Source organism: Anopheles nili, chromosome 3 (assembly GCF_943737925.1).
Source record: "Anopheles nili chromosome 3, idAnoNiliSN_F5_01, whole genome shotgun sequence".
Classification (NCBI taxonomy): domain Eukaryota; kingdom Metazoa; phylum Arthropoda; class Insecta; order Diptera; family Culicidae; genus Anopheles; species Anopheles nili.
Window position 1 is genome coordinate 58,124,021 of NC_071292.1, and position 24,486 is coordinate 58,148,506.

The following is a 24,486-nucleotide window of genomic DNA, read 5'->3' on the forward strand; positions in this document are numbered from 1 at the left end:
CATATTCAACCAAAACTTGGAACATTGGTGCAGATGGTGTTCAGTAGGTCAACAGAAAGGATCATGAAACATATTCCAATAGTTCGTAGAACGGTGAACAGTGATTTTATAGGTAGAAAACCACAGCGTATTAAGACAGTGTTGTTATATTCGAAAATGTGCGTAGTTCACTGGTTTAGAATCGTTCCGCAATTCTAATTCTTTTACGGAAGATTAACTCCACAATCGTTGATTATTAGAAACGGTAGTTTTTAGAACCAGTTATATAATTATAGTGTAGTGCATGAAAGATAAACTCCTCTGTAAACTGTAATTGTCTCAATTCGTTGTGCGTTTCGTTAACAATCTGGTTGTATGGTTTATGTGCGTGTTGGCTGAAAGCGTGCGTTTTCGAGGCATGCTTTATAACTGTTTTAAGCAGAAAAAGGGCGTGATGGCACCTTTTCTTACTGATTTGTGTGCCTTCACGCTCTATGACCTCATTGATAGCGCGAGAAAGATGTCATGAAAGATGGTGGTTAGCGGCATTGTTGATTTTGCGGTTAATGTTTCTTAGGTTAAGTCTCTTTTAAAAGATGTAGACTACCTGAAACAGATTGACAGTGTTTGCCACAACAGAGAGCCTTAATAAAAATTTACATACAAAGTATCTATATGCGTTATGAGTCATCCGCAGCATTAATTTGGTTAATATCAATTCATTGTTGGCCAGCATTATTACGCATTACAATTTACATGTCCTAACCCCACTGTTCGTGACGGTACCATGCCAGTTTCCTGCCGTAATTTTTCCCACCCATGCCCGAAACGAATGCATGGAAATTGGTGATTCCGCAAAAAATAAGGCAGATTGCAAGGGCCCTTTTTAGACACGCTGTCGGGCTTTGTCGTAGCTGGACTTTTTGTGTTCCCGTTCGCGTCTTAATGCGTATACACGTCATGTGGGTATTAAACATCGTGTTGCGATTACCCGCTTCACCCAAAATGCGAGCGCGTTCCTGCTTTATGATCCATCCATCGGACAAAACATTCTTCTCCACGTTCCGCAGACGTCTTTTTATGGTTGGAGAAGCTTTGTGTTTCTCTCTCTTACCTGCGCTCCGGTGGGGCTCGACCTAAAGCTTCTTTCTGACCATTGACGGACATGTCCGGCAGAGGAGAGTTCTGGAGGATCGCGGGACTCGGGAAGACGTTCATTTTCCACGAGAATTTCGGGTAGGGGCATTTAGGGTTATTTTTGCCATCGGCCAAACGAGCGTTTTGCGGTTTTCCGGAGTGCTAGTGTTGCCCGAACCTCCTGAGCGATCTGTCGAACGTGTGATCAAGTGTTTTGCGGCGAGACCTATTTCGATTTTAGTGATCTGTGCTGTAGAGCAAAAGTTGTGAATATCTTTATCGCAGTGTAACAACGGTGAAACATTATTTTCAAATTTTTAACCGATGTATGCTGTTTCTGTAAAGAACGGAAACATTTTAAAAGTGCTTTTCTTTTTATTCAGTGCATGCAACTATTCAAATGAAACATAGAAACTGAACATAATTATACCTAGTTTTATCTTCCGGTACTTGTCAATTTCGTGATGGATAAAATACTGCGTCATCAAATTAAGGTGAGCTCCAGCACCCAACTGCTTCTCATCACTAATTAATTCTAGAAAACTTACAAGTGTTCTAAATCACTTCCATTAATTCTGGCGAGCGACAAAGAGAGATGGCGATAGAAGACAAACCCCTTTCCAAAAAGTGCCCACGAAAAACGTTCGTTTGAAGAATGACAATAAAATAGTGATTTCACACGGCTTTAGTGTGTGACCTCGGCTGGTATGTTATTAAAGTACATGGGAAGATTATGCCTGGCCAACGCAAACACGGCACGGCCACGGTCCTAAAGCTGCTAGCTTGCGCCCTAAGGTGTTCTACTTCCTTGTCAAGGCGCCAACGCCTGCACGCGGCGTTTGTCTCCCTCTGCGCCGAGGGTGCCTGTTGGTGTCTCTTCAACTCAGGGCGTGTGATGTATGTGCCTGCTTGTTATTCGATGAGATTTTCCGCATATTTTCGATCGTGTGCCGAGAGAGCTGCTGCTTGCACCAGTTCTCACCGAGGCGCCATGCATGGCGTCGTCTGCGAACATTAATTAAACTAGATGAGTTGATCATCATCATCTCGCGCTGCATGTTATGCGTGACTTGATGCTGGAGGTGAAAATTTATTCCTCATTGTGTTACGCCCGATCGGAAAGACATTCTTGGGTCGTCTTTTTTTTTGCTATTCATCAGAAAGCAGCCGAGTTTTCCTTCCGTTTCTTTTCCTACAGTGAGCCATAGGTTGGGCGCTTAGTGACCGTAAGCCGATTTGTAGAGATTTGTTCGGTTCAAGGTTTTGCTTCCCGTCGTCCAGCTGGGATCACCCCTTGCTGCTGGGAGGCATCTCATGCTACAATCGACGGGTGCGGACGGTATCGAGGAATCGAGGTCAACAAACGTGTGGTGCTTTTCACCCGCCCCGTGCGGTGCAGTGCTGGAAGATTGAGAAAGGTGGATCATAATTGAAGAGAAATTTCGCGCGGCCAAAACGTGCCACAGCGCTTCGGGCTCGCTTACCGTCTTATTCAGCATGTTTTTAATCTTTCCGCAAGACATAGTGCGTGTATTGTGTTGTGCAACCGTTTTTGGCGGGTTAGTTGCTATCGAACGAGATGGATTTCCACTTCGATCGATCGAGAAGCGGTGCCCGCGGTTTCGGTTGGATAAGGCATCTCGATTCGGCCGTATTTCAGCGCGTAACCTCGTTTTACTCGCGGCGAGAGAATGGTTAATTATCGGCTCGTACGAATGGCCTTAATATAATTGCCTATCGATTACCCTAACCCCTCTTTCACTATTTCTCTCTCTGTCGATCCGGTTGATATCGGTGGATCATCTGATCGACCTCCACCGAACGATAGGTTGATAGCTGAATATCTCATCATGGCGGGGCAGGTATGTCACGATTATCTTGCCGCATCATCTTCCGTTGAGCGTGCGTGTACGGCCCTGTCGTATTCAGTTGCGAAAAGAGTACCGGTTTGCGAAAGGAAAACCAAATTACGGGAAATGTGAAACATGTTTCTAGCACGCCATCCTAGCAACAGCAAAGCAACCCCCCGACCATGACATGCGATCTTCGCAAGAGCTTTTTTTTTAACAAAACCTTCTGCGGCATGAGCTACTTGTACAGGTGCTGATTTTGGCAGAGTTCTAACGACCGGGGCGTATCGGGTGCGTGCCGGAGGTGGCAAAAGCTCGAGACTCTCTCGAGGGCCTCTTTTGCAGGTGGGAAAGAAGCCTCTCAATTGCTGCGAGCGCACCCGTTCGTGACCGTGATTATTTGGACGCGTGCCGACCGTGCTGCCGGTCGCCGAAAAGTCACGACAAGACACACTAGTTGGCTTCGGAATGGAGGCGTCCTCCTCACGTTAGGCCACTCGTGTGCCTCTAAATACACCTTTCCAAACGACCTGCGTGTTGGGTTGTGAGCTGCCTCAAACAGACCATAACCGGCGAAGAATCAAAACGGTTCCGGAACGGAAAGCTGCGCGCCAGACCTGTGTACGTTTTGCACGCGCAGCAGCGTTACCTTTGTCTCTAGACCTAGAGGTTCTTCTAGATCCACGCGAGTTCGCTCTCTGCGCGCATCTATTCTGTATATTTCGTTTTCCCCCGGTCGCCTCTATCCAGCTCAAGTTCAACGACACTTTCCAATGCTCTGCTGGTTTTTCCTTTTGCTTTTGCTTTTTTCCCCCTTTTTTGCTTAACACTCACGCAAATTCTTGCATGCTTGCGAAGCGAACTAGACCAAATGCGAAACAAAAAAACGCAGCCCTCGATGGGAGGGGCATAAAAAGGTGCAAAAGAGTTCTTTAAAACGAAAATAATAGCAATTTCCTCTATTGTTTCCGAAGAATTACGGTACTTTGCGGGAGGAATTAAATGTCTCGACTTGTGAGCAGATGGCTGACTGCAGGCTGTTAACCCACAAAACAGGCTATGAACTCATGCAATTGATTGCATCGATTAAACGGCATTTTTCCACACATGTTTCTCGCCTAATTTTGGCAACATTTTGATTCCTGAATGTAAGTGTAGGGAATGCAGTGTACTCCATTGATGATGTAATGGTCTTTTCGGTTTGGATTCGATACAGTTATGATGGTTCTAGCTCACGGTACGATCTCGCAAGGTGACTGAGCTTCATGCTTCATGGTTTGGAAAATGTCGCCGCAACCATTCAGTGGAGTTCGGATGGGTCAGGGATCGGCGAAGAATTTAGGTTAACTTTTGCCACACCTCGCCTGTCCGGTCGGGGTTGCCTAAGCGCGCAGTTGCCTTAGCGCGTGCATATGTTCTTCATCATCTGAAGAGCAGCACCCATCCGGTTCCGAAGAGGGCGATAGCGCACACAGCCATACTTCGATCCCGTCGCCATCGTCGGTTGCGGTTTACCGCTGCAGGAATTTACCGCTCATCCCGTCGCAATGCAAACTAATGAAAATGACACAAATTAGGGATGATCGTTTGTCACTATTAATAAACGGTGCAGTATTTCCGTCTGGCGTCGCATCGGTGGTGATTTTGGTCCCGCGGTGTGTAGTTAACGTCGGTCGGCGGTCGTTGCCGCAAGGGTCGGTGATTTCATCGTGGTGTGGAACACCTTCGCTTTCGGTATTTAGTCTGTGGCAATTTTGGCTTCGTTTCTTTTTTTTGATATGGACGTTATAACCATGCTGTCTTAGAGCGGAGATGACGTCGTGAAACCGGAGACGCGATCTGCTTGGAAAAGGGTTTACAGGCGAATAAATGCAAAGGTACAAACATTTGGGTCTTAGAACAGCAGTGCAGATTTCAACAAAACTCTCAACTCCTGGTTTCGTGTACGCGTGGAATGGTTTGAGACCATCAACCTAGAGCGACATTAGTGCATCCGAATCTAGGTTATCGAGTATCGTCTTCCTTTCGTGACCCATATACCATGTTATTTTATTTAATGGAAACCACTTTACGCCTGTTGATATGTTCCACACTGCGCCGGAGAAGCATATTCTTAAGGTAAACCAGTTGACTTTCGATCGTGGGCGAAGTTTATTAATCGATATTCATTTCTCAAAAGGAACCTTGAGTTGTTTACCGTGGCAGTCTGAGGACTACGAAAAATGTGGACACACGTTCCATGGGTCCGCATTGATTGCAAAATTTTCCCATCTTTCAGAATGCTGTGTGATTAACAGTGACGAAATACAAAAACAACGAAGCCATTCAAAATGGAACATATATTTGTTTCCCTGTTTAACAGTTGGTAAATATTTGGATTTCGGTTTCCCAAATTTTCTCCATTTTTTTCAACTTCGATTTGAATGTTTGGTCGCCAAAACAAGTGCGCACGAAACGAATGGTGTTCCGGAGCTACTGTAGTAGTGCTACGTTTGACATTGTTTTACTATTTTTTTTCGGAGCGAAGGTTAATGCATTTGTTAATTGCCCAACTTCCCAATGCCAAAGTCAGATAGATATACGCTTTTCTCCATTGTCAATTCAATCAATTGAAGGCTAGATCCATTTCCATAACACACACAGCACACGCGCACGAAGATGCGCCGCTGCTACGCAACGCGATCGCGCGCGCGTCAGCATTGAAAATAGCGACCAAGCCCCTGTGTTCGAAACAGTTTTCGATCACCTTGCCTCGTCGGGGGAGGCCTGCGACTAACTAGCTGTAGCCTAACGACCGGTGTTGTCCATGGCCAAGGAAAAGCGTCTCATCGGTCGGTGAAGCTCAGTACCACCTGCCCGGCAGGATGACGGGCAGTAGACTTCGTCCGGAGGCAACGCCTCTGGGCGGGCACTCGGAGCAACCGTGTGCAGAGACCTACTAAATCGGTGAAGCAGAAACTGACCTCCTCGGAGCGGAGCCTTTGGTGTGGTTGTTGTCTCAGCCGGTTGGCTCGCAAGTGCGTACTTGCCATTTGTCGACGCACGGAGTGCCTTCATTGGTCGATGAGCACTTTTTGGATGTCTTAACTGGCGCTTAACTGCTCTTGAAAGGCTTGAAAAATGATGCGATAAGGTGTGCAAATTGTGTTTCATATGTGTGTGTTGCATGCATGCACTTTGTCCGAGAAAAAGTAGACATTTCAAAAGATCTTTTTATTTAAGTACTCTCAATAGAATATGCCTGAAACAATATGAAACACTGTTCAATATCACTACCCTACTACTGAAAAAGTATAATGGTCCATTCGTCTCATTCTTACTTGTGCCATATGTCCTTTAAACTCAATTCCGTTTTTCGATTGACATGCAACACCTTAACCGCTAAACCACGCGTAAACGCCTGCATCACTGTGACGGAAAGTCCGTCGATTCCCTGTCGACCTGTCATCGAAGATGTCGTGCGTTAGTAGCACTGACGCTAGTTGCGCAAATTTACAGCTTTAACGAACGTGTTATGGTGTCTGCTAGCGAGGATACGTCGTTTCTAGCATTTCATTTTGAAAAACAGATCAACAGCGTCTGACCTAAGTCGGTTTTGAATAGAACCCACCGGGACATGGTCTATCGTGGCGCAGTCACAACATTTTTCTATCTGCCAGACCTTCGTTCCCGTTTTGGGGGAAATCTCCGCCACCTTCCTAAAAAGTAGCGTACTTTGCGCCATGGCTTACTGCTAGGCCACGGATACCATATCAACGATCGTTGCAGTCCTCTCGATCTGCTCGCATTTCTGTCTTCGAAGGTTGTTTTTCCTGTGCCGTCGCATCGTTACTGGGTACATAGGAGAAGAGACAGCGTGTAACCATTCTCGGCCGAACTCGAGTGTTTAGTAGCGGTTTGGCAATTCCCCTAGCGAAGGGATCGAATTTCTGGCCCCTATTTAGTACCCGATGCGTGACTTCTGCGCGAAAAGTGGTTGACCAAACGTGCATGCTATTTTTGGGGATAGAGACGACGCCATAGGGTCCCCTTTTTCACAGATCTGCTACTGCTGCATCCGGAAAACATATACCGAAGGTGGAGAGATCAGTTTTACACTTGCGTTAGGAGATCATCGGCGTTTTATCACGCTTCTAGGATTCTCAGTGGTCGGGGAGAGTTTGAGAGAGAGAGAGATAGCAAGAGTGGGGAATTGCATTAGAAGTGCATTTGTGACGAAGCTGCTGCACGGCGCTTGGCTAACGGTACTAAAGGAACACCACCCTGTCGGGTCGTTGTCATCGTGGTCGTTCTGCGTTCTCGTCCATATAAACCCTCCCATCGTAACCCTTAGCGAGCGAGATTGATAGTCAATGATGGTTGGACGCGAGCGTGTTAATGCTGGTGGTGGTTTCATAAGTGCATTTTTGAGGTGTTAAATCTGTATTTTATGAGCCGAAAGCCGAGTTTCGGCAGCAGGTTGCGTGCTTGTGTTGATCGCACCACCCAGTTGTTGCTATCGAACAGTGACGAGAAGAATAGTTTTTGTTTTTCTGGGTTACGCGTCGATCGTTAATGTTCTAGGTGACACTATCTTTGTTCTGTTCTTTCGAGCATCTAATACTTCGTCAAAGCATTGTCTCGTTGTTTGTCGAGCAGATTAGAAAGTGAAGTGATAACATAGTGTATTTTTATTATCACTGTAGCATTTAAATGTCAAAAAAGGTTTTATAACGATCAACATTTTATTGAACGAATATCAGCGCACTAGTTTAAAAATGAGTGCATAATGTGTAATGGGAGTTATATTATGCGGTGTTGGAAAATGGGGAAGCGGGCAATAACTGCAAAAAAAAGTCCTCTGTTGTGCGAGCAAAACTGCACCATACCACCCAGCACGGTGCAGGTGCACAAAAATGGTATGGAATGTATTTTTGCAATGCAATGGAACTGCGTTACGGCTGATGCGCCCGAGGAGGTGCTGAAACGTTTACGAAAAAGTTCATACACGATTGATAATTTACACTTCCAACCACTTTTGCGGGCCGCCGATTGGTTTATCGGTGCGTTTTCACAAGCGTATAAAAGCGAAACACTGCGTGCGCCATTTTGGGCCCGTGAAAGATTTCCATAGCTCGGCTATTTATTCCCCCTTACGAAAGGGAACTATTGAAAATGGTAAAATTTATGGTCCCCGAAGGAATGCACTGAAATAAATTTTTCCTTTTTCCTGCCGACGCCGGTAGTGAATTTCATGGTGCGAAAACGGAATGAAGTATACAGTAAAAAAAATTGTGGCAGGAAGGATTATGTTTCAGCTGTATATGCTCTACCGTTGTATGGTAACTTTATAGTATTTTTTATTTTTATTCATATATATTTTGTATATTATTTATTTCTTTGCACAGAAGGTGGTAATTTATTATTAATAGTCCACCTAAAATTGGTTTCAATAATTACACTTCCTCTAGTGACGTTAATCGTTTTCCAAGATAAATACTGAGTACCGGCTTGTCTTTCACCGGATGGCACGGGAAGATTCGAACGCTTTTCTAATTATGGAATAACGTATGCTTCCGCATGGCATCGAAACTGGCACAGAATAACAAACCATTTTCGCCAATATTGAGCAGCGATCGTGCAAATTAGTGCGTAGCGATACGAAAATCGGCGGTTCGGCAACGGCCACGGCTAGCCTACCCGGCACGGACATGTGATCCGCGGAACGCGGCAAGCAGACTGGGTTCGCCTCGGCGCTTTGATTGCCACGCGTGCTGATGCGAAGAGAAGGTGATGCCGACGCCGGTGGTGAAAAATTTATTGCCAGCAAAGCTGCAGTAAATCACTTTCTTGCCAGGAGGGAGCAGGTTGCCTGGTCTGTATCCTGGGCGACAAGAGAAACCCGTCTTCCGGTTTGCTAGCGTACGCCACAGGGCCAACCTTTTTTCATCCCAGTGCCAAAAAGCCTGTGCCGCTGGTAGTATTTGCGTTGGTTGTCGGCCAAGTCTGGCAGCGATCTTCTCCAGGCGGTAAAATTACGCCGCACACATTGGTGGCGATCGGTGGAAATTTTTTTTAAATAGAGCTTAAACGTAAACAAACGTGTTTCGATAATGAAAATTTGAGGTCGTTTGGGATCGGTTTCATTATTTGCAAAGCGATTGAAAGTTATACACAAATTGAGTATAAACATATGATCAATTCGGAGTTTGAATGATATTGTGTAAACTTCCACTAACTGAGAGATTTAAAATCAATACTGATGTTGAGGATGATGGCAACAAAGAATGAAAAACAAAGGCAACAATGGAAAATGAAGAAAAGTGCTTAACGCCAGAGCGAAGCTGATTTACGTCGGAAATTGTTTCTTTATGTACCGATCGATGGGAGTCTTCATTCTTAGTGACAACGATTTGTTGACAGCTGCAGCTGCTTGTCTCAAGGCATGGCCAGAATTAAATTCATATTTTATTCTAGGAAGACAGTTATTATGTTTGCTAAAAATAATGAACTCAATTTACAATAATAAGCTTCGAATAATATGCTCGTTAATTCCGTAAATTCCGATGAAACTACAGATAACATTTCTTAGCTTTCTTATTAGTAATAACGTAGATAAAAATTGTTTCCTCAAATTGATTTATACAATAGTGCCATGCTACGACTGATATTGAATGAATGTTTCGGTCCCTTCTATAGGGACTCGATTAAAATCGTTGAATAACATCGTGTTATAACATTAAATAAGAACCGTTCACTCGCGTTTCGCACATTATTCAATGTGTCTCTGTCGAATTCATGTCAAACCCTTCAATGGCTGTGGTAACAGATAAATGGAGGTGCCATTATTGTCCCTAATGCAATGAAGCCATGTTACCCATGGACTTCATGCCTTCGATGCAGAGCAGATTGATTTCATGTTGTTGATTACGTCTGTGGTAGGATCGAAATCGTAGGTATATTATTTTGTCAATCATCACTATCTGAGTTTTTGGCTCACCTGCGGCTCACATCTGTATTGAATAGATCTTGACACTTCACTCTGGTCCGATTGAAAGGGCGTTGGAAAGAGCACAACGATGCGTGATGGTTATAATAAATTCAAGAAATGGTTGGCAAAAAAAAATATCATAGAAAGATACTTCCAATTTTTTGCTAGCAATATCTGGATGATGGAACAAATAGACAGATCTCAGCGGAGGACTTCGTGTATGTGAGATTAAGATCGCCCTTCACGGAAATAAAATAATGTGAAAGTTGCACAAAAAGACGCGAATATTTCTGTGTAAGAATCAAGTATTGTGTCGAAACATAGAAGGTTGTACAAAGTTACATATTTTAAAGGATGTTTTCATTCGCGAAGGCACTGCCGGGGAAACAAATATGACGGTGTATAATGTAGTGAGAAGGATTTTTTTTATAGAACTCTGAACATCGAGAAGAAAACAGAGAAGAGCACGTGAGAAGTGAAGGCGCCACATTCCTGTGGGGCACATAATTGGAATAATTTCGAGTTTATGGTGCGTGGACAAATCCAAACTGAATAGTCACGAGACAAGAACACCCGAAGAAAGGAATGAGAAATGCAAGCACAGCTTGTGAAGGATGGCTACACCGGGTGGAGATCTCTGATCCTCTGGGAGAAAGGTTGCAGAAGAATGGGCAACATTCTCCTCTCCTTTTTCGTCCATTTGCGTCGCGATGTGGTGCAATTATGCAATGTGTATTCGTTGTTCGAGGTTTGAAGTGCGCGCGTTCGGGTGGATAGAGTATATTTATGAGCTCGTGTACACCGTATTAAGTAATCCACGTTCATTTATCCATTCCCTGTTGACGCTTTATTCGAGGCACCCTTCCGCCGTTCAAGCTTGGAAATCAGGAAACATCTCGCAATTAAGAGGAACCAGATGAAAGAGGCGAGCTTCATCTTGCTTTCTCGCAGCCAGCCGTAGGCAAGGCGTAGACGCATTTGCCCTTATGCTGGTCTTTAGCCAAAAATGGCTAAAAGGTGACAAATTACTTTACATCTACCGTGTACCGCTAGGTGCAACGAATACACACGAAGGATGAAGAAACGCATTCAGGAAAGCTGAACAAGTATTCCCATGGTGGTGAACTTCAAGAATGGAATGGCCGCGCTTGCAGTCGTGGTAGACGAACTAATTAATTCTGCCCAATTTAAATTGAGGAAGTTTTGAATTAATCTCCCGTGAGTGCGGGTTTCATGTGGTTGCGGCGTATATTGGTGGCTGTCGGAATTGCATCATGCCATTTCTTCTTGCGGAAATATTGCATTTTGTAGTCATTAATTATTATCGATCCTTGAACTTTGCTGTTTTTGATAGACAGAGTCTCTTCCATCAGTCGCCCTCTGTCAGTTGCTAGACAAAAAAGAGATTTACTTCTTCCTTTCGATGACTCTTTTTTTATTTTGATTAGATGGCCGCCATCGACTGTAACCTTTCTCTCATGCCCTTCACTGCACACTACTCGTACTCGTGTATTCTAGCTGCGGGTGCTTGTTAACCATCATCGGACCTACCCTCTGTCATTTGTCCGATTTGCTGCGCTTCTAATTTCTAACCAGACGGCGAATCCAATTGGAACTGAAATCCTCCTCCTTCTCCCTCGGCATCTCTGCAACACTTGTCCGATGGATAGAGCCCCAGCGCTTGGTTGGTGGCACTTGCGTGTTGCGCTCATTAAATGCAAATTTGTTGCAGTCATTTCCGCCGGCAAGCGTGACGACGACGCCAAACTGTCATTGCCCGGTGCTCGAGAATGGTAGGGGGCTTTTTTTCATGTTTTACCCCCCGATCAACACACTCCCACGAATCGCCGGCCACAGCAACTAGAACAAACGAGAGATGCTGTTTTTTTTTGTTCCTACGTTGCCTATCGTCGCGCATGGTTTTATGCTTAGGCAAACAAAAGGGCACACGATTAGCTCTCCTGGGTGGCGCACAAGCTCGGTACGCCTAATCAGTTTAGCTTCGCGTATCTTGTTTGGCGGCGCTGGTGTGGAGGTTAAGGTCTGTGTTATGCAAGGGACGACATTGCATTGGCATTCGTTTGAGTTTCGTGTGTGTACACGCGAGAATGAATTGAACATTTTTTGTCCTCACGTTGGACATTAGACGACTTTTTGATTGGGTGGCTTTTTTTTCCTTCGAACGTGCGAATTGCACATGGCATGCAAAGTCACGCTTTTTATCCGCCAGTTTCGCGATGCGTTTTCGAAATGAACTTTTGGAGTCATCCATACACAACGTATTTCTCTGGTTTACGCTTGCGGTTTGTGATTAGTTTTTATTGTTTCACATGTTTTAGCTAAACATTGAGTTTTTATTAGCTTTTTTCACATTCTACCGACACTTTAAATTAACTTTTCATGTTTTTATATTTTCTTTCTCAGGAATGCCAAAATTTAATAGAAGAAAACCGTCGCCTAGTAAGCTTAGCGACCAACGGTGGAAACAGTCTTGGTGGCAACTACGCGATCAACGGCCTTCTCAACGGTGCGTTGAGTGGATCCGGAAATCTGGCAACCCTGGGCATGGGGGCGCCCAACGGTGGAAGCTATTCTAGTGTTGAATCTGTGATCCTGCAAACCCAAGTCGAAACGCTGCAGTGGCAACTAAAGCAGGTATGTTATTCCAATGACTTTTAACATTAACATTTCACGTGTTATCGTCGGATGATGAGGAGCTTGGTTAAAAAACGAGCCATTGCGACGTACCGAATCATCCGCATTGATTTGTATTACCCCACGAGGAGTTCATCTTTGAGCACCCTTTCGCAATGATTCTTCAGTCAGTTAGCCATGTAACGATCTGTAACAGTCGTCGCAGCCGGTCACAAAGCAGGAGGACGGTCATTGCCGACGAGGTCTCTGGACGGGCCAATCCGTTGCGTAATTATGTTCAGACCTCATCGTGACCAAATGCGTGGTTGAAAACCCCATCGTTGCGCCCTCGCGAAGCGATGACGTAGTTAATTAGACTAGAGCCAAGCGCATGCTTTTGGGTAGATCGACTTTGGCTGGCCAACTCACGTTCTACCAAGGGCACGCGACGTGGAAGGGAGTCCGCCGAGAGATGAAGATATTCGGACCGGCGTTGCTGCTGCATTCCAACTGCAATTCTGCCTAGGGCTGTGTGAGCGTTTTTGTTAGTGCACCGGTAGCAAATGAGTCAATTATTTAGCCGGTGACATTTGCCGTGTAACAAAGCACGGCGCGAAAGAGGGAGGAATTGTAGGGTGTCCCTTGTTGGAGTGGCCGCGTGCACCGGTTCAGTGATTCAACGGTCGGTTGACCATCTCGGTCAGCACCAGCAGCCAGCAACTACTGGCCCACAAGGGTAGTGATGAGAGGGTGTTCAGCAGTATTAGCGCTGCACTGTTTACCGTTGCCATATCTGCATACGGCCCATCGAGGGACAGTTTTTAGAGGTTAGCTTGTTCTGGCTCTCCCATTGATGGCTCGCTATCGCGCTGCCATCGGAGTGGCTCGGAATTTATTCATTAACCTTTAATGTAAATTTAAGCTGGCCTACGATTGTTTAAGGTCTTGAGCTAGCGTTGTCCCTTCTCTACCTTATTGGCGTTGAATGTGATGTTTGGTGGAACTGCGTGAACGCTTGTTTCAGCATACAAGCATCTTCATCATCAATTTTGTGGTCATTTGGCATGACCTAGGCTGCTGCCACGAGGTAATTTTACCGCAAACAGACCAAGATGATACACATTTGCAATGATTGGATAAAGATCAGGTCTGTGTAACACCGTTTGCTCAAGCAAATCGTACCGTAACCTCAGGTCAGAAGTACTCTCGGTGGCAGTGCAGAGTAATAGGTACTAAATAATTTCATGCAATTTTTCACTGTTACATCACGATTCACACGTGCATTTGCAAGTGCAATCGAAATTCCGTCTTTTTTTTCTGGTGCGTTTCGTTTCACGGACGCTTCTTCCCGAGCGCGAACTCTAATCTCTAGATCTGCTGACTTGAAGCTTCGCTCCGCCAGGCAATTGGAATCGCGCAACCACACGTTGGGGGTAATTGATGTGCACTGTTACGATACCGGGGGTTTCGCTCTGTATCAAAGGGCATTTGTGTCAAATTTCCACTGCAAACACCAGGCCGTTTGGGCCCGTAGGTCTAGGTTGCTCCACTCGCATCGTCGGTGGCAGTTGAGATTGTTTTAGCGAATTCGTAAATGCCTGGAATGTATCCGCGCTGTGCGCTTTTAACGCTCGGCTGATGAGAGAACCGTTAGTGTTTGGTTTGACGGAACAGATGGTTTCTAGCAGCCTGTGTGCGGCTCATCCGTCATTTCAACCAGCAAGCCCAGGTCGCCAGGTCTTTGCGTGCACCATGCTCTTTGTCGCTGGACCGGTTAAGAGACGATCCAAATGTTTAGCAAGAACAAGTACCACCCGCGCAATTTTGAGCAGTTTCGCTTTGTGATGGTGAATGTTGCACTCTTGGCAATTCTTGGGGTGTGTATCCTTGTTCGCCTGGAGCAGTGGAGTTCGCGGTTCGAAGTGAACGGAAGTGGAACCAAATGAGCAAGTGCGCGCGTACCAGAGCATGTTAGCAAGGAGAGTAGCGCCAGCCATCTGCCAATCGCGTCGCGTGTTCCGACGGCGTTACCGTGACTGATGGGGGGACGTGATGCCGCGACAACGGCTGCATCAGACGGCGACACCGTTGGGAATATTTGCTCCCGATTCTCTGCTCCATTTATGCTTAATTACTGATCGGCAACCATGGCGACAGTAGGTAGCGGGTAGCGTTAAGGTTCGCGCGCGCGTGCGTTCCACCGATCGCATGGTCGAGTCGAGTGATGAAAAAAAGATATTTTGGAATTCGGCTCCAAGCGGACGGCGGGCTGTTTGTGTCCGTTTTTTTTGCTTTGTAAGACCGTGTGGATTTGGGGATCTTTTCTCTTTGATCCGTCCATATTGGGCAATAGCAATTACTGGAAAGCACGTTTGTGTACCATACGATCGCGGGCATACACGATCGTAATCGTGTTAGTCATTTGTTAAAATGCTTTAAAATTAGTTCTACAACAATACATGCAGCAATTTGAAAAACTGTGTGTTATTTATACATACGCTTTTATCTGATTGTTTATTGATGATGCAATCAAGTTTGAGAATCGTTGTTTTATTCCCCCATCCCAAGGCCTATCAAACGAACAGCTAAAGCAAGCCACCATCAAACGCCCACCAAAAAGGCAGCGAGGCATTGTAAAATCAAAACATCAGTCGCTCGTTCTACACGCTACAGGATCAATGCAAACATTATTCCACTAGCAGCGCGGTTGTAGTATTCCCAGGGCAATGGCATCTTCAAAATGGCCCGGCCATATTTATGATGCGCTTCACTGATGTTTGGTTGTTTGGATCTATTCTTGGTGTTTGCTTGCCCCAGCGTTGGCGACGACATTATGAGAACGTCTTCAGACTTTGATCCCATCCGTTGCTGGTGCACTCGACAAGCTTGGTATAGTTTTCGTGCTCTAATCGTCAAGTTTTGAGTGAAATTTTGGGAGAGAGCTAGACGAGGAGAAAGAAAAAACTGCCGGCTTTGTAGAGGAGCAGATGGATTACAAATCCTCGCACAAACAAGGCGTATACAAATCCTCCCGAAGCACCGGTCTTTCTGTTTGGAGAATGACGGTAATCGCTATGTGCACATTGGTGTGGCCTAGAAAGGGGTACGAAATGGCCGTTTAGCTCTATGTTTACACGGAATGATCACATGTTTGGGGGAAACTGCAGTAGGAGCAGGTGGCGTAGTATAAGATATTGCGTTGGGTTTTACAAAGCCGGAAGCGAGAAGTAAACACCCAAAAACACTTAACGTTTTGACAATTGCTGGGAGAGAAGCTGGAGCCAACCGCAGGTGGATTGTGGCTGCGCAAGTTTTAATCCAGGATAGATCTGTGTTGGAAAATGTCAACCCGTGTCGCACATTCATGTATGAGATATGTAGCCATAAATCTCTCTTCACGCATGTGCTTTTATGATTTTTAGAGGTCTGTTTTTAGTTGTCTGTTCTGTGGGGAACTGAGTAGGTGATATTTTCTAAAACAAAGTTACATGATTAGCTACTTAACCTCAGTGTGGTAAATTTTACGCATGTTAGTTATGCTTCGTTATTGATTGAATCATTTATTCGGCAGGTTGATTCCAGCAGACGCATGCACCGAGCGGTGATGGAAGAAGTCGTGCGATTTCTGGACCGTTGCTATCGCTCCCTGGACGCGCTACAGAGCGGACAGATCGGTCGTTCGAAAAGTGTACTGCAAGTGTCCAAAACCAATGGGACGCAGCATCCACACCATCACCACCAGCACGATTCCGATAGCAGCAGTGCCAGCAGTCCTCGAGCACGCAGCAGCACCAATCTGATCGATGCCCAACAGAAGCCCTACAGCAAAGCCACCGGAGGAACCGGCCAGAATGGACGTTTGGATCATCAGCAACCATCGTCCCTGACGTTGATCCCAAACTCATCGTCGACTGCGAGTCAGCATACGGTATCGTCAACGCACCACGAGGACGATTGCGTCGTTCCGCCATCACCTGCCAGCTCCTATAGCAATTTTAGAGATTTTACTTGGTAAGTGTATTTGTTTCAATCTACTTTTCTTGCTCTTGGGATCTTCCAAAGGAGCTACAGAAAAGTACATACCTATTCTAAACCCTCCGATCGTGACCTCTTTATTCATTGTTGTGAAGATTTTATCAACTATTTACTCACATTGTGGTACTGAACGAGAAGCCTTTGAATCCCATAAGCTACCTTCATCGCGTTTAAGCCACACGCTTCTGAAGGAGCATTTTTTGTCTCATACCGTAAGTGAAACATGCCCATGCATGTGTCAAGGGTATCAATAGGCATTAAAATAGATTTCCCTAGATCGTGATCCCGTGCCTACTCTCCATCCCAGAGGAGTATTGAATGAAAATTAACGGGTTGTTGCTTCCCTGCGCGACAGGTTGGTAATGGATGGAGGCGCGAACGTCTTATGTCTCTCTCTCTCTCTCTCTCTCTCTCTCTCTCTCTCTCTCTCTCTCTCTGTCACTCTTTCTGTCTCCACAAACCAAGGGAGGAGATTTTCCACTCGAGACGGCACTATCACGCATGGTGGCATGCTCGCGGTGTAATCCTCAAATCAAGCTCCCCGAACGCCCGCAGGTTTATTTAGGTTTCACACTTTGCGCGCTCAGCTTTCAGTGCGGGGTCTCGTGCGCTAACGTCTCAATACATAAATCGAGTGCTAATTTATTAGACACATACGTTAATTGCCTGTCGTCGGGTTCGCCGTCGTCTTCGAGACGTTCGGCGCTTGCCAATGGATCGAGAAATTCCACCGCCGGTGCACTGAAAACCCATCACGACGTACCTTCGGCGGCTGGGATGAAGAGCGTGCCTTGGATTATATTCCTCAGGTTGTTATCCATCTTCGGGTTCGTTACCACGTGCGGGAGACAGACAGCATTCTGTTGGCCACGTTGCCTTAGGCGCGGCGACATTCCAAATAATTCTTGGCTCGATTGTTTTAACTAGGAAAGTTTTGTTTGAAGCGAGAGATTATGGTTTGCGTCCCGAATAAGCGTACTCTGATTGATGTTTGATTAAACAGAAAGCCTTACCCGGATCAGAAAAATAAAAATCATTCATGATTTTACCAAGCTTGATGATTTTTTTTAATGCATAATGCAACATACTGTAAACAATTCGATTGTTATTGAGGCAACACATGGTTGAGCCCTCATATGGTTGATCGTACATTGATCAATCTTGTTCATGAACGTGGGGCCTTTTTTTAAGTAAAACTCCATCCCTCCAACCTGCAAGGTGCATTTCGATGCACGATTAGGTTCAGCATAAGCATGTGGGGGGCACCGACTAAAAAACTGCACTCTCCACTGTCATTGCAAACACCATCCCGAATACATGGCGCTATATGAGCATCAGCAGGGGGTCACTAAGTCAAATCCATTACGAGCCATTAAATCCGTGACATCCGGCCCCAAAAGCCATCCCCTGTTGGCAAAGAACGTTTGCAGACTGTAAACTCGCGTCGCTTACAGAATCTCCGGCTGCTGGTCGGACTCTGTGTTGCGTTGTGAACGCAAGAATATAAATGGTAAAATTATCTACGCCACTGGATGAAACGCGTCGTCCCGTTCGTCCTAGCAGCAGTGGCAGGTCATTTGCGTGCGAATCGATTTGTCATCATCAATCATGAGCCATGCGCGCCCTACATCACATTGCTGCCCACTCGCCCATGGGAAACTGCACGCGTGCAGGCAGGGCAGTGAATCCGAAAGGATCAACACTTGGAGTTGAACGGGGGGATCCCTCTGTTAGCTGGGTTAGCTCAGTGGGAAAAACACTGGGGTGTAGGAATGCGTTTGCGTGTACGCATCGATGATTCAGCGCTACGCCTCCGCTGTTAAGCTGACCGATTCCGAAGCGCCAAAGGAGTTGCTGCTAGCCGTGATGATTTATCCGGAAACGGAGCGGTTTCGTATACATTTGCATGTCGTTCAGGTTTATCGAGCATAGGCGATAGACAAAACACACACAAAAAAACAACAAAAAAACAAGAACTTTATAAAAGAGAGTGTGTTTATGTTTTGGTTAACAACACAGGCCGGTTTGGAGTGAAAAAAAAATGCGTGGATTATATTCCTTCGTTATGCTCCTTTATTGCAACCTCTGGTCCTTGTTTTTTTTTTTCTCTCTCTCTCTCTCTCTCTCTCTCTCTCTCTCTCTCTCTCTCGCTTCTAGGCGTTTGTTTACGGTGTTTACGGTTGTGTGATCGCATCCGCGTTTTAAAAGCAAATATTCACCGGTTTGATTCACGTGGTCACCGATCAAGGGTGCAGAAAGCCCCCCGTATTTACCATTTGGCCGCTGGTCGGTAGGTGATAAATTTCACTTGATAGTCAATAATATCCCGGTGGGTTCAGCAGCCTGTGTCTGCGAAGTTGATCCGGGGGCGAAAACCGTTCCAGACGTGGTTCTTTAAGGCGGCGTGTGTCTCGATCGCCACGCCGGACATGGTCGATTTGTGGTGGCGGCCGCACGATTGAACCAGCAAACTACATGTAAACGGTTGGGTTTTTGTGAGCAAGAAGCGCACCACCACCAAGAAGGAAAGTAAGCAAAAGCGGAGCGAATCGAGCGTTCGGTGGCCACGCGATGGAACACATTTTTAACGGATAGATTTCGTAATCGGGCGTGATAGATGGGCCCCAAACGATGTCGGGATGCTGCGAACATAATTCTCCCGTTGTTGACAAACTCCTGCCGTGGGGTGGTATTATGTTGAATGGGATGGGATTGAATTATTTGGCACACATATTACATCCTCTCCCTCGCCCAAAAACAGCTGTTTGTTTACGCTGCGTGGACCTGTGGAGCGAAAACTTACATCCGTTAGGTGGTTCGGGGTTTGGAATGCCCCAAAAAAAACAAGTAAAAAAACAATATACCCCATCAACTAATGCACGTTCTCAAGCATTCACATCTTTGTAACGCGAAGAATGCTACATTCTGCATCGAAATCAGTAAAGAAATCCGTTCATTGCATTTTACATGATTAAGGTACTTGAATAAGGATCGACTGTGCACTATCCCAGGGAGTGGGAGATCGTAAAGGGCCAGCCCCATTTTTTGGAATCGTCTTTACGCGCTCCAATTGAGCCGTCTGTCAGATTGAGTATTCGCGCCGGTGGTGTGCCGGAAGACTACGACACCCTCCTGGTGATGCTGGTAATTTTACGGCCAACACTTCTCGCGCCTTCGAATGTGTGCCAGAAATGCGATACTTTTGCTGATGGTAACCGATACGATGGCCAGTTTGCCGTGGCGGGAATGTGCTGCACGAGGACGCGGTCGTCTTCGGTAAATCGGTTCAAATATAAATCAACTAGCGCCTGGTCCGGGTGTCCCTGTGCGCGTCTCCTTTAGCGCGAACCATTATCCAATCACGCCTGGCTGGCGTGGAATGGAAAGGTCTCTGCGGCCTGGTGTCAGAACACATTTGCTGCCACCAAGCACAAACTTCTGTTTCTCCCCTTTCTTTTTTCGGTTGGCTAAAACATTCAACTAATACATATATTTATGCTTTGCTCCCTTTGCAGGCGACGCTCACCGAAACGAACCCAGACTCTGCCAATTTCCAGCAACGAAGTTGACCCGGAGAAGCTGGCCCAGGAGGCGTTCCGTTTGCTGCGGACGGTGCAGAACCTGCTCAACACCCAGGAACCGACGCTGGCCCAATCGACGAACGCACTGGACAGCCTGATCTCGGCCTCAACGGCGGCATCCAGCTGCGGCAGCAACACCACACTCACCGGTGTCGGTCTTTCCGCTTCCGGTGCCGTCCTTGGCAGCACTCCGACCCTCACCGGAACCGGCAGTAGTGGTGGTGGTGGTGCAGGAGCTTCCAGTAGCGGAGGGAACATCGCGGGTTCAAATGGGCATGGTTCGGGCGCGATCGGACCACTGGTCAACACCCGCAGTACGGTTGGGTTCAGCCGAAAGTTGAACATGCGCGGAAGCCGCCTCTCGGTACGCAGCAGCACGGCCGATTCGGTGCACTCGACCTCGTCCTCCACGAAGACAGAGACCGACGAGGACAACACGGATCGTCCTTCGCCACCGTTGCTACTAGCGCACCATCATCACCATCATCATCTGCTGCACCACCAGGCGGGTGGTGGGGGTGTGAATGGAGCGGGAACCATGGCTGGTGGGGGTAGTAGCAGCAGTAGCTGCAGCAGCAGCACTTCCGGCAACGGGAGCATCAGTGGAAATGGGCACCACCATCATCATCATCACCATCATCACCATAATCCGGCGCATCGGTACAGTGCCAACATCGAGCGGATCAAGGAGATGATGATTTCGAGCTCGGCGGAGGACGAAAGCGGATTTAGCTCGATGAACTCGTTCCAGGAGATCGGACTGCCGCTGATCAACTCCACCATGCTGTCGTCGGTGGGAAGCAGCCACGGTGTTAGCACCGGCTCGATTGGGGGTGGATCTTCGTCCTCGACCGATGGAGCAACGAGCAGCAGTAACGGTGGTGGTTCTGGAGGTGGTGCCGGTGCCAGTGCGTACGGTGTGTCGGATGATTCGTCGGAGTTGCGCGAAAACACCGTCATCCCGACAACGATCGGGAACAGGGCCGGTGAGAGCATGGCGAACAGCAACAGTAGTGCCAACAAGCTGGGCATTCCATCGTCACCGTCCAGCAGTAAAGCCGCCGGCTCGGGGATGGGTAGTGTGACCGCGACGGTCACTTCAACGAGCGCCGGTGGAAGTGGCAGCTCGCCTGGAACGACCACGGTCGGAGGATCACCGCTGCGAGTGGCACAATCGGCCAGCTACGAGCATCATACGCACTTTATTAACCACCGTCGGTGGGATTCGGCCCCGGTGGTGCCACCGAAGCTGAAGATACACGCCAGCGAGACTGACACCGTGTCGCGTGTTCTCTGGGTGTAGCAGAGATAGAAGCGACCGGAAGGTGCAGCCACCGGACGCCGTCGCCCTGCAGGTTTCCTCGCATTTCTCTCCCACTGCATTTGTGCACTGTAAAGAAGCCGCTTAGGCCCCCGATGGTCCCGATTAGACAGCCTTTTTGTTTGCGTTCTTCCTCCTTTCATACCCCGAATGGATTAGTTTAGCAGAACACTTCGTTCTCTTCAGTTTGTCAGACGGTGGTGTTTTTTTCTCTCTCCTTGTTTTATGTAAATAATTTATTTAGTACATTCTTACATACTGATCTAATGTGTCCTCAAATGTTGTCATGTATAATTTCGGGACATCCACGACCGTCCCCACGGCGGTTCCCCATTTACGTCCCCGCAGAGACCGCGTTTTATCGCCCGAGCGCAGGCTGATTATCAATTGCATTTAATTTCCTACGTATGCTGAAATGGTTCTGCGTTTGTCCTCGCCCAGAAGGACACTGCTAGCAGGCTACGTTTTATACGACATCCGACGGTGTCGCAAGATTCGCCAAATCCACGGGAGCGAGAATGAGTTGATAAAAGATACCTACTAGCGGAACAAATGCGCTCGTTCCGATACCCGTTGTTCAGTGATTTAACCTATGGCACGCGGCGTAATCAATTCGACAGTTTACATGCGCGTTTACGATACAGGACAAGCTCACGAAACAAAAAATGTATATTTCAATGTGTGAACTAGCAGAACAACCTGGGGGATACTAAGCGAGTACTTAACACACCAAGTACCATGTTACACCCAGGCCATTGCTGTGTCGTTTCCGCGGAAAATGATTAAAACTAATCCATTGCAAAATGTACGGAAGCGCTGAAATAAACTTCTCTGATAAGAAAGCTGATTTTTTTATATACCCAAACACACAACCAAAGGAATACAAAGATTCTGCGGAATGTCGAGCGAACGGAAGCGGGATGGTACAGGAAAATAATATTAACACAGTGGCTTCCAAATGATGGTCGAAAAGGGGCAGCTTAGAAGAGAGAGAGAGAGAGGTACATGAGTGGTCGGCTCAAACGCATTGACTCCTTCAGCTGTTAGTGTTAAGAAGATGTTAGATTCGTGCAGTGTAAGTTTTCCATTCTTTTAAATTATGGCCCCCGTAACTATGAAAGCATTATATGCGATAATTTTAACGCGAATTAATCAACCGCTAGGGCTAGCATCGTAATACCCGTAACGCTGCGTCGCGATGGCCGAAGAAGGCGAATAAAAATCATTTTTGTAATCGAATGATTGAACGCATTGCGACGCGTGTATCTCGTAGAGTTAGAATGTAACGCTAGTTTAACAGTACGAATACGTCAGGCATTTAAACGCGTTCTAACGGATTAACAAGGATGATAATTTGTTTTAAACGAAACGGACGGCGGCTGCTGGCTTGCAGTCACCAGCAGCGTGAGATCAAGAGGACAATAGCTATTTAATTTGTGTAATGCAGGCAGCAACAGAACATTGCGTCGATGGCGTCGTCGAGTGAAAGTAATCAGAAGGGTGGTAAATGCAGGACCCGCCAACAGAACACCAAATCTTTGCTATGGATCGCTAACATGTACCAGGTGATAGGAAACAGAAGTTTTTCCATCCATATGTATGATACACAATGTGTCCCGATCGTAAAACCGCAATCCGCCAGAAGGTCCTAAAGGCGTTTGAGTAATGCTTTCCATCGAAATTGAACCTTTTTGAATGAAATCTCCATGCGATGGGTTCTGATTTATTTGAGCGACTGTTTTACGACAGTAATTATGTTTCAAAATTGAGTTTAAAATAAATCCTACGAATAACGCCCGTCTACACTCTATCGATACTCCAATGTTCATAGTTTCATTACAACTAACTTTGTACTATTGCAATAACAGAACACGCCGCTGCAGCGACGAACTCTCGTACCATCTATTGCTAACAACACTACCCGAACTACTAAAATAAAGAAAAATGCATAAAATATAATCGTTATAATTGTATGTTTTTTAACTGCTTATATTTTTGAGAAAACAAGATAAATTGGTCCGAAATCTCCTCCGCAGGAATCCTTTTTTGTTTTAACACTTTGTGTACCGCGCATTTTTAAAGGAATTTCCTCATATTGCCACGATTCAAGCGTTTTTTAGCCACGGTTACACCGGCTCTAATTCTTCACGTTCTACGTTTGTGATGAGTTTTTGGCTTTCTAAACGTGCATTCGTATTTCTGTTTGATCATAAGTTTGATATTTCAGAATAATAGCTGTTCTAAATACTAAAAAAATGCATTTTAAAATCAAGCGTTTTTGCCGTCACCCTTATTTGGGTGACGCGTCACACAAAGTTTTAAAGTCGATTATTTTATGTAAAACATTTGAGAAATGTCGTGGTTTTATGTATAACTAACTTCAAAGAGCAAGGTTCGATTTAAAAAAATGCCATCTCCCGTTCACATGCGCTCCTGTAGCTGTTCTGTGAAATCGGCGTGAAAACAGAAAATTCCCTCGAGCCAATTTTTCGGTCAAATCGAGCCCATTTTTTGGCGAAGTAACAGGAGAGCATACCAGCTAGGAGGCTGCATGCCGTTTGATCGACCAATAGATGGCGCTAATTTGAAACCACATGTGCTTCATGTAACGCGCACTAGATGGCGCTGTATGACAGTGTATAACACATTTTCCCATAGATAGCGCTGTATGTCAAGTAAAACATATTTTCCCATAAATGACGCTGTAGGACTAGTATACTACATTTTCCCATAGGTAGCGCTGTATGACAAGTATAACACATTGTCTCATAGAAGGCGCTGTATAAAAGAATGAAGCATATCAACCATTTTCAACGCGTGAAATATTTCAAGAGTTTGAATTCGCAGCTAGTTTTTGATCTGCCTTATTATATTTTTCGGACTTTGCTGGGATGCAATCGTTACAAAATTAGGTGTTTTTTGTCGTATATTCATATTTTTACAATATCACAAATTAATGCCAACTGGTTTGCTCAATAT

At 46.1% G+C, this 24,486-nt stretch overlaps 1 protein-coding gene across 1 annotated transcript in view; it reads left to right on the forward strand.

Moving 5' to 3' along the window:
* Nucleotides 1-21,489, forward strand: part of LOC128725292 (uncharacterized) — a 77,538-nt gene extending 56,049 nt beyond the window's left edge. The window contains exons 3-5 of the mRNA XM_053819026.1: nucleotides 12,361-12,591; nucleotides 16,142-16,581; nucleotides 20,121-21,489. Of these exons, the coding sequence (XP_053675001.1) occupies nucleotides 12,361-12,591; nucleotides 16,142-16,581; nucleotides 20,121-21,489 (2,040 nt within the window). The remainder of the gene's footprint in view (nucleotides 1-12,360; nucleotides 12,592-16,141; nucleotides 16,582-20,120) is intronic.
* Nucleotides 21,490-24,486: the final 2,997 nt, after the last annotated feature.